The sequence below is a fragment of the Prunus persica genome, chromosome G8 (genome assembly GCF_000346465.2).
Source record: "Prunus persica cultivar Lovell chromosome G8, Prunus_persica_NCBIv2, whole genome shotgun sequence".
Classification (NCBI taxonomy): domain Eukaryota; kingdom Viridiplantae; phylum Streptophyta; class Magnoliopsida; order Rosales; family Rosaceae; genus Prunus; species Prunus persica.
The window spans coordinates 21,028,027-21,036,589 of record NC_034016.1 but is presented as its reverse complement, the minus strand read 5'-3'; the positions used below and the strand labels follow the sequence as shown (position 1 = coordinate 21,036,589).

The following is an 8,563-nucleotide window of genomic DNA, read 5'->3' as shown; positions in this document are numbered from 1 at the left end:
CAATATCACATTTTCTGCACAAATTGATACATCAGGAACTACAAGTATAGCCATTGTTCCAGATGATAAGACCCTCCGCAACATTAGAATTTCTGCAGCAAAACTTTTGCAAGGCTAAGAAACATATGTAGATGTTTTACCAGCCAAAAAAAAGGAAAACAGTATAAACTCTTTTTACAGAATAACTCCATTGTTTAAAAATGTGATACGAACATTTAAGTTCAAAAAATTTATAATAATAAAATCTTCTCATACATCAACTGGAAGCACTAATTAAATGGTAAAGTAGAAAATCAATAAATAACAAACACAATTGTAGCTCAAAACTCTACAAATGTCACAGGCTTTATATACATTTTACAAACTTATCAAACAATTCAAAAGTGCATAATTTGACAAAAAAGCTAAGATAAATACCAATTGCATCACTACCTTGTTGATGCGCAATATACAAGATTCCTTATCTGCAATACACCTTCAACCTGAAGGTAGTCAACCTGAAAAATGAAGAATGCATGTACTTTATGCTTCAATTCAAACTAATTAGTTCTAATACTGAAACACAACAGCCCAAACATAAATATGGAGAAAAGGTATACATATCCAAAGCCTTAAAACAAAGATTTCTTTTTTTCTTTTTTTCAATTGAGAAAAAACGATGAAATCCTAGTCTAGCAGCAAGGATAAGCATATTGTTGGTTCAAGGCTAAACCACCACACCAGATCATCTGCAACTACGTGCATTTAAGTTGAAAAATAATAATAAAACATAATCAACCTGATAGGTTGGGATCATGGCATGTACGTTGGGAACAAAAAATATTGGCAAGAAAATTGAAGTGTGTAGCATTGTCCATCGTAATTATCTGATAATCCAATTTCTTTCAGAAAGAGAGGCATGTAACATGTTTTCATATGATTGTCTCAATGACACTAAACCCAACTAGAAGCATCAAACCCCAAACCAAACCAATTTTCCATTAGACGAACAAGAAAAACAAAACAAACAAACAAAAAAGCACCATAACCCAATCACATATAAACTACAAGCCAAAACAAAGAAAGTAAATGAAAAATCCACCCATATATCAAGAGTGCAGAGCGCTCAGTAAACCTGCGCTCCATCCGTAATCCACCACAAATATATGAACTGAGCACTACATTATAATCAGAAATCTAAAGATACCTGCCAAGGATAAAGTTTTGAAATTCCTTTCTTTCTATATAGGCTGCATATTTCTGGTTGTTGCCAACTGTTCAGATCCAGATGATCTTTGAGTGGCACAAAACTTGAAGGAGTACATGCTTCATTAGATTCATGGTTACCAGTCAACTTCACGACTTCATCAACTGGTGAATAAGATGTCATACCCTTGCCTGTCAAATCCACTTTCATGTTGGTGGCGACGGCATTAACAGAATCTGTATATTGATATCTAAACGTCACTTCATTTTCCTGAGATTTGTTGCAACAGATCATCATAGTATTTCTCAGACCTCTACGGTCTATAAGACTGGATTCCGATTGCTCGCCACCTACATGAGGCTCGCTCTTTAAGTTGTATGCATCCAACTGATGTGGTACATTTTTATCCAAATTTTTGTCCTCGCAAGAGGAATCAAAATGTTTTAACAGGTAGTGGGGAAACTTCTTTATCTAAATCCTTTCTATGCTTCCCCATTGGCCCTGAATCACCACCCTTATCCATCCGCTCCCCTTCATCCAGAATTTCCTTTGACTTGCAGTCACATCGTGCAACACTAATTACTCCTACTGCCTGTGCACACAGACCATTGGCAAGTTGAATTGCATCATCCCAAAAAGCTTCTCCAGGTGAAAATGGTGAGCTTCCACGTGTCAACTTGGGGGTTTCACGAACGCTAGCATATAGCATTCAAACATGTCTAGAGATAGTTTTGCTGTATTAATGCATGCTTGCAGGGTTGGTTGAAGCTCGAGCAGTTCATTAACAACGGTAACCTGCCCATCACATTAACACAATATTAATCAAGTTTAATTATATCTACAAGAAAATGTCTCGTTATAAGTTTAACTAACTAGATACCGCATTTTCAGAAGACCTAAATCATATACCCCATTTTTATCAACACAATCAGACTGCAGTGCTTCAGAACTCTTCTCACTAGAGTAACTGGTTTCATGTTCCACATGTGACTGATTGGTAATGCAATGCCTCTTTTTAAATGTCAAGCAAAGATGGGCTAGCTTGTCTCTTAAGCTCATTCACCATCATCTCTGTCTCAAAGATCACTGAACAAAAAAGGATAAGGAGTTTAGGAAGAAAAAGAAGAAAGATGGAGAATGCAGAATTTGAAATATAAGAGGTTAGGGATAAACCAGCCTATAACTTATCACAAGGGAAATGAGCAGGAAAACAATAGATAAAGATAACAGAGCTCAGAAATAACAATGTATGTACAATGGTGCACAAATATTTACAGCAAGGTACAATACCTGCAATACAAAGACAAAAGATCTGATGCAAAGTCTTTGAGCTCTGCACATTCTCCGCCTTCTGTGAAAGCTGGGCGATGATAACCACAAAATAAGAATAAACACCATTCATGAACTGATTTACACTGATTTACATTCAAAACCATAAACTACAAGAAAGGCTCTTTACATTCAACTTCTTGACAATTTAATTAATTAAACATTAAAAACACAGACAAGACCCAGAGATTTTGCATGAATTGATAGCTGGGAATGAAATGATTAACTGGTTGGCTCCCACAATTTGACATATAATTGCATTAAACGAGAATACATTTAAGAACTCATATAGAAATTGACAAACCAAAGTATTCAGTTTCAATACAGCTCAAAATCAACCAGTAACACATATGATACATGGTTAATGAAAGGAAATAAAAAAAGCAACAACAACTTAGACAAAAGCAAACATGAAACTAAGTATCAGCACTCTCTGAGGCCTTGCCAGAAAAAGGGTCGTGAGTAGGACCAACATCCTGCCCAATATGGCGCTGAACCAACCGCTGCAAATCTGCCATAACCTTGTGCTCGCGCTTTGATTTCTCTTCATAGTTGAACATGGCCAAAGCCCGCTTGTCCTCAGCACTATAAACTTGGTTTTCTTTCCTAATTCGAATGGCATTCATCCTCTGGTGCCTACTACCACTCATCACATACCCAAGACTCTCAAACTTCTGAATCTCATCTGCTGAAAGACCCACTTCTCCTCTTCGCGGAATACGCTTCCCTTGCTGAACATATTGTGCAATGGCATCACCTTCTCCGGGCCTAAGCGCCCCACCATAACTAATATGCCCTTCAGCTCTAGGCAATGGCATTGGCCCAACCACCGGCTCACTATCCAGTGCAGGCTTCTTTTGGGCCTCAAAAATATCTTTCAGCTTCAATGCCTCCACATTACTCTCATCCTTTATCACCTCCTCTTCCACCATAGTAACAGGCTTGGCATCAACCTCAGAATCCAAACCCTTCTCTGAATCAGAACTCTCCCTGTCTATTCCGGATTCTTTCTTCGTCTTACTCCGACTGCTCGACTTTCCCTTCTTCTTCGACCTCAAGCGATCCTCTGATTCAGAATCTGAACCCTCACTTTCACTTTTTTCACTCTCATCAGAATCACTACTGCTACGCCTACTCTTTCTTCTTCTTCTCCTTTCTCTTCTGCTCTTGCTCCTCTTACTCCTCTTTTTTGACTTCTTTCTCTGTCTGCGATCATCTTCTTCATCGGATTCGGATTCATCATCGCTCTCACTCTCCGATTCGCCATCACTATACTTCGAATTCCTGCCCCTACGCTTAGAACTCAAACCCTTCTTCCTCTTCCTCGACCTCAAATCCTCCGATTCCGACTCAGATTCAGACTTTGCCTTCTCTTTCTTTTTCTCGCCCGATTCACTCTTTTCCTCCTCGCCATACCGCTCAGAAATCTCATCAGCCTTGTCCTCCAATTCAAATTCATCGTTCTCAACCCTAGGAGGACTGGGCGTCACATTCCAAATACAATACTTCAACGTCTTCCTCAACTTCTGCCTCTTGAGCCTTCTGTACTCCTCGAAGCTTAACCCCTTCAGCTCCTCGTCGGACTCCTCCGACTCCGATCGCCTTCCATTCCGATCCATCCGGTTGCCTCCCCGCCCGAATTTGTTGGGCAAAGAGTCTGGGCCTCCCTTAGCCCTAGGGCTTCTTCTATTTGGGTAATCGGGCGAGCCGGAGCGGTTTCGGTCGCGGTGATTGTTGTACCGGTCGTAGCTGGGGCTGCGGCGCTGCGCCAAAGAGCCTGGGTCTCCATTGGTCCTAGGGCTTCGTCTAGGGTTTGGGCGATCGGGCGAGCCGGAGCGGTTTCTGTGGCGGTTACGGTTATTGTTGTAACGGTCGTAACTTTCATAGCTGGGGCTGCGACGCTGGTAGCGGTTGTCGCCGGAGGAGTCGGAGTGGGGCGGGTAACGGCCGTTCTCGTGCTCGGAACGGTGTCGTTTATCGGGGATATGGATGGTGGACGATGGCCTTCCCATCAGAGAAGATTTGAACGAAGTCGCGAATGAAGTTATTTTGGAAAGCAACTAACCTGGAAAAGCTTTTACCAGAACCACTTAATGTCTGACCTCTTCTTCAAATTGAGGTCCCTGAAAATCAATGCCGCAGATTGAGCCCTAATCCTCACATCGGCTTCGAGCCCAGACCTTTTCGCGGACGAATTGGGGGTCTTCGCGATTTGCTCGACGGAGTTATTGTCGACGTCTGCTATCTTCTCGTCTGCTATATTGGTAGAAAAAAAGGTCGGCTTGACGAAGTCGCTGATGGAGTCATTTTATTGCTGATAAGTTGGGCCCAGACCATTCCATTAAAATCGGCCCAACATATTAGAATATGGGCCATGTCCACTATATATATATTATGTTTCGTCCGGCTTCCAAACCCTAAAACCTCAAAGTTCCTCCTTCGCAAACGCGCAAAGCTCTTACAGACAGTCCCAAGAGCGGAGGCGCAAAGAGAGAACCATGGCGGATAGCAAGGCAGTGACGATCCGTACGAGGAAGTTCATGACCAACCGTCTTCTGTCGAGGAAGCAATTCGTGAGTCTTCTAGCTACTATCCCTGTTTGGTTCACTAGAAAATGTAGGAAAACTAGTTAGAAAATAACCAGAAACTTCTCTGTTTGGTAGCTGATTTTTGCTGTGCGCTTTTTGGTTTTGATGTAGGTCATCGATGTTCTGCATCCTGGTAGACCCAATGTCTCCAAGGTTTGGTTTCTTTCTTGGAGCTCTCGCATTCTTTCATTGGGCATTTGGTTCTACTTGATAATCTTGCACTAGCAAACAGGAAATGTATACGACCTTTATTTCTTTTTTAATATGTAACAAGTTCAAAATCATGGGGTTGTCCGATTTTAAGACTGATGACAAATATAGTTATATTGAGCTTAATGTTTTGTTCATAAGTTTAAATAAAGGGCTGAAGCCTTGAGTTCCAACCCTGAATCAATGAATTTTAGTGTTTCGTATCTATTATATTCTTCTGCACTTTGTTGTTACCAACATCTTCATCGACTAATCTCACCTTTTTTATTTATAAATAATGCTAGATCAATTTTTCTCTGGATTTAATTTATTTAGTTGGTAGATTGCTCTTTTAAATTTTCGATTGAAATTAATTTCTGTTCCTCTCATAATGAAGGCAGAGTTGAAGGAGAAACTTGCAAGGTTGTACGAGGTGAAAGATACAAATGCCATCTTTGTTTTCAAGTTCCGCACCCACTTTGGAGGGGGGAAATCCACTGGTTTCGGTTTGATTTATGATTCCGTAGAGAATGCAAAGAAGTATGAGCCAAAGTACAGGCTGATCAGGGTAAATTTATCTTCTTTTCTTCCATCCCAGTTCTATGTTACTTGCAAATTTTGGCATATACCTATTTAAGCTCTATAGTCATTCAAAATGTGCATTAGTTTACCCATTTCCTTCTCGGGTATGAGTTTGATACAAAAACCCTGTGGAGTTATTCATTAACTGTAGACTAAGGGTATGTTATGGGAGTTGTGTGAATCTATTTAAGTCTGCTGATTAGTTAATTTTGATTCCCTATCACGGTTTTTTGAATGGGTTCATATATTTTCACATGATTTTTTTTTACTATAATGTGTCATTTCACTTTCCTGGTATGTTTCTTAGTGTTCCTTGATGAAAGTTACTAATCTTAACAACTGCATGAAAGTTACAAACGCAGGCTTTTTCAGTTAATTGATGAGTTAACTAATAATTGATTCATGTGTCAGAGGATGATTAATATGTTGTTTCTTTCAATTAAAGAATCAGTAGTTAGTTTGGCATGAATACATGTGGCTTTTTTCTTTTCTCTTGGATCGTGTAAATATAGAAAGCTCTTTCCCTCTCTTTTTCCCTCTCTATTTATCTATCTTTCTATCTCTCAAACTTGGCTCCTTGTGCAGAATGGACTGGATACAAAGGTGGAAAAGTCAAGGAAGCAACTCAAGGAAAGGAAGAACAGATCCAAGAAGATTCGTGGAGTCAAGAAGGTAAGAAATGTTGCTATTGTTTTGGTGGTTTGTGTTAGGGGGTATTTTTGCTGCAAGCTCGTGGATTTATTTTATGGAACTATAACGTTTTCATGGTTAACATTTGCAAATGTTATTTGTAGACCAAGGCTGGTGATGCTGCCAAGGCTGGGAAGAAGAAATGAGTGCTTGAGCATGTTTTTGGATCACATGTGTTTGCTGGCGGTTCCTATCCGCATTTTGTTATTTTCTTTTGTTAGTAGGCGTAAAATTTTCGGATGTTTTTAATTTTTATGAAAAAAAAAAACGCTTATGATGTTTTAACTATTCGATAAGGAAGTTTGAAAATGTAGCCTGTTGGGTTTGACTTATGAATGTTAAAGATATTGAATTTTGAGTACTAAGTTTACTGATTATAAGTCGTACGATTGGATCTTGAATACCAGGATTTCATGTGAAACTCATCGTTTTTGGTATATGCAATCATCAATACTTTTAAATTTGGTTCACAATTGTCAGTTAAATTATTATTGTAATACTATATATTGCTGGGGTTCGAAGAATTAAGTTTTTCATAATTTGATCATTCCTAAATATCTGGTCGGGGATACTTGTTTTCTTGTAGTGATTGAACCACCGCATCTAACCAGACAAACCTTTGTCGATCCATCATTTTGTAAGCTACCAATTACATGATTACTTCTGTTTTTCCAAGTTCACGATAGAGATAATGGAATTAGGAACCTTTCATATTTTAGTACGATGTTTATTCATATGGTGTTATTAATTTACGTGTTATAGTATGAGTGAACAACATTGTTGATATATTAAGATTGGTAACACTATTTCAATCTCCAAGGATTTATAGTGGAAACAATCTCCAAAGATTACTTACTATATAACACGTCATTGTCTTTTTTTTCCTTTCTTTTTAGAACATTTTCTATTAAGAGGGGTGATAACATACTAAATTCACACGCACTAGACGGATGCGAGGACTCGAACCCATGACCTATATCATTTGCTCCAAACTACTACACTAATGATCGTTTGCAATACATAATTATCTTTAATTCAAGCAAATCACATCAAATTTCTTACCATAACATTACATGCCATGTTTTTCCAATTGGTGGGTGACATAATCAAGTGGTTTGTTTCCTTAATTTTTCATTTATCGACACGCGTCTACATACTTAACCTTAACATAACATTGTTAAGTTATAATAAAATATAAAAACAAACAAACTAGCCTATGTCTTGTTAGAGCATCCAAAACGATGCTCTCTATTTCTTAGCTAAAATTTAGCTAAAAATATAATAAATCTATTTTAGGAGCTTTCTAAAAAATTTCAACTCCAACAATACTCCCTAATTTGAAGAGTCATAAATGCTATAACTCTTTCTTGATTGGTCCATCTCTATTAAAAAATAAAATAAAAAATAGTTAGAGTTGCATTTTTACGATTGCTCCCTAAAATTTGTCTAGGAATGTGATTTAGAGAGCCAATTATAAATACTCTTAATTAGCTATACAATTTCAAGGACACGATCCAACGCCCTTTGGGGACAGACTGTCGCCCCAAATACATAAACAGAAATTATGTCTTTCGGTCCAGTTAGCAAACAAGATTCTAAGTTTTCCAATGCCCTTTGCTGACTGTGTGGACTTCAATACAAATATATTATAGTCCTTTAACGTGCGATAAGGGCCACAATGATTTCACATTACTATTATTAATACGGAGAATTTGAGTTGCTAAGTTACCAATTTGCAATATTTTTGTTTAGAACTATTGTTAAAATCGATGGCATATGTAATAAGGGACTTATAATTCAAATTGTTACGAATATTTATCCATGTGTTGCACTTAACATTTTAGGTTGAACCTAAAGCTCATGAGAATGGAGCTTGTTTTGTTTGCTCGTGTTCAATTATCTTGCATGAAATGTGCTGATGAGCATGAACATCTACTTCAAACACTTACACGTAGTTGTCTTCTGTTGCACTATGTTTATTTACAAAGGAAATCTGCGT

General features: G+C 38.2%; 2 protein-coding genes across 2 annotated transcripts; one reads left to right on the top strand and one right to left on the bottom strand.

The window, feature by feature from the left end:
- On the bottom strand, positions 2,716–4,796 carry LOC18767347 (NKAP-like protein). The gene has a single exon (XM_007201645.2). It carries the CDS (start codon positions 4,525–4,527, stop codon positions 2,932–2,934), a length of 1,596 nt encoding a protein of 531 aa, XP_007201707.1. The 5' UTR covers positions 4,528–4,796; the 3' UTR covers positions 2,716–2,931.
- Positions 4,918–6,967, top strand: LOC18767160 (40S ribosomal protein S24-1). Its single transcript, XM_007201283.2, has 5 exons — positions 4,918–5,088; positions 5,215–5,256; positions 5,690–5,860; positions 6,460–6,546; positions 6,669–6,967. Exons 1-5 carry the CDS (start codon positions 5,014–5,016, stop codon positions 6,708–6,710), a joined length of 417 nt encoding a protein of 138 aa, XP_007201345.1. The 5' UTR covers positions 4,918–5,013; the 3' UTR covers positions 6,711–6,967.

Coding starts and splice junctions, on each gene's coding strand:
- LOC18767347 (XM_007201645.2), bottom strand. CDS start 4,527: ATGGGAAGGCCATCGTCCACCATCCATATCCCCGATAAACGACACCGT.
- LOC18767160 (XM_007201283.2), top strand. CDS start 5,014: ATGGCGGATAGCAAGGCAGTGACGATCCGTACGAGGAAGTTCATGACC. Junction 5,257..5,689: donor GTAGACCCAATGTCTCCAAG/GTTTGGTTTCTT, acceptor CTCATAATGAAG/GCAGAGTTGAAGGAGAAACT. Junction 5,861..6,459: donor CAAAGTACAGGCTGATCAGG/GTAAATTTATCT, acceptor CTCCTTGTGCAG/AATGGACTGGATACAAAGGT.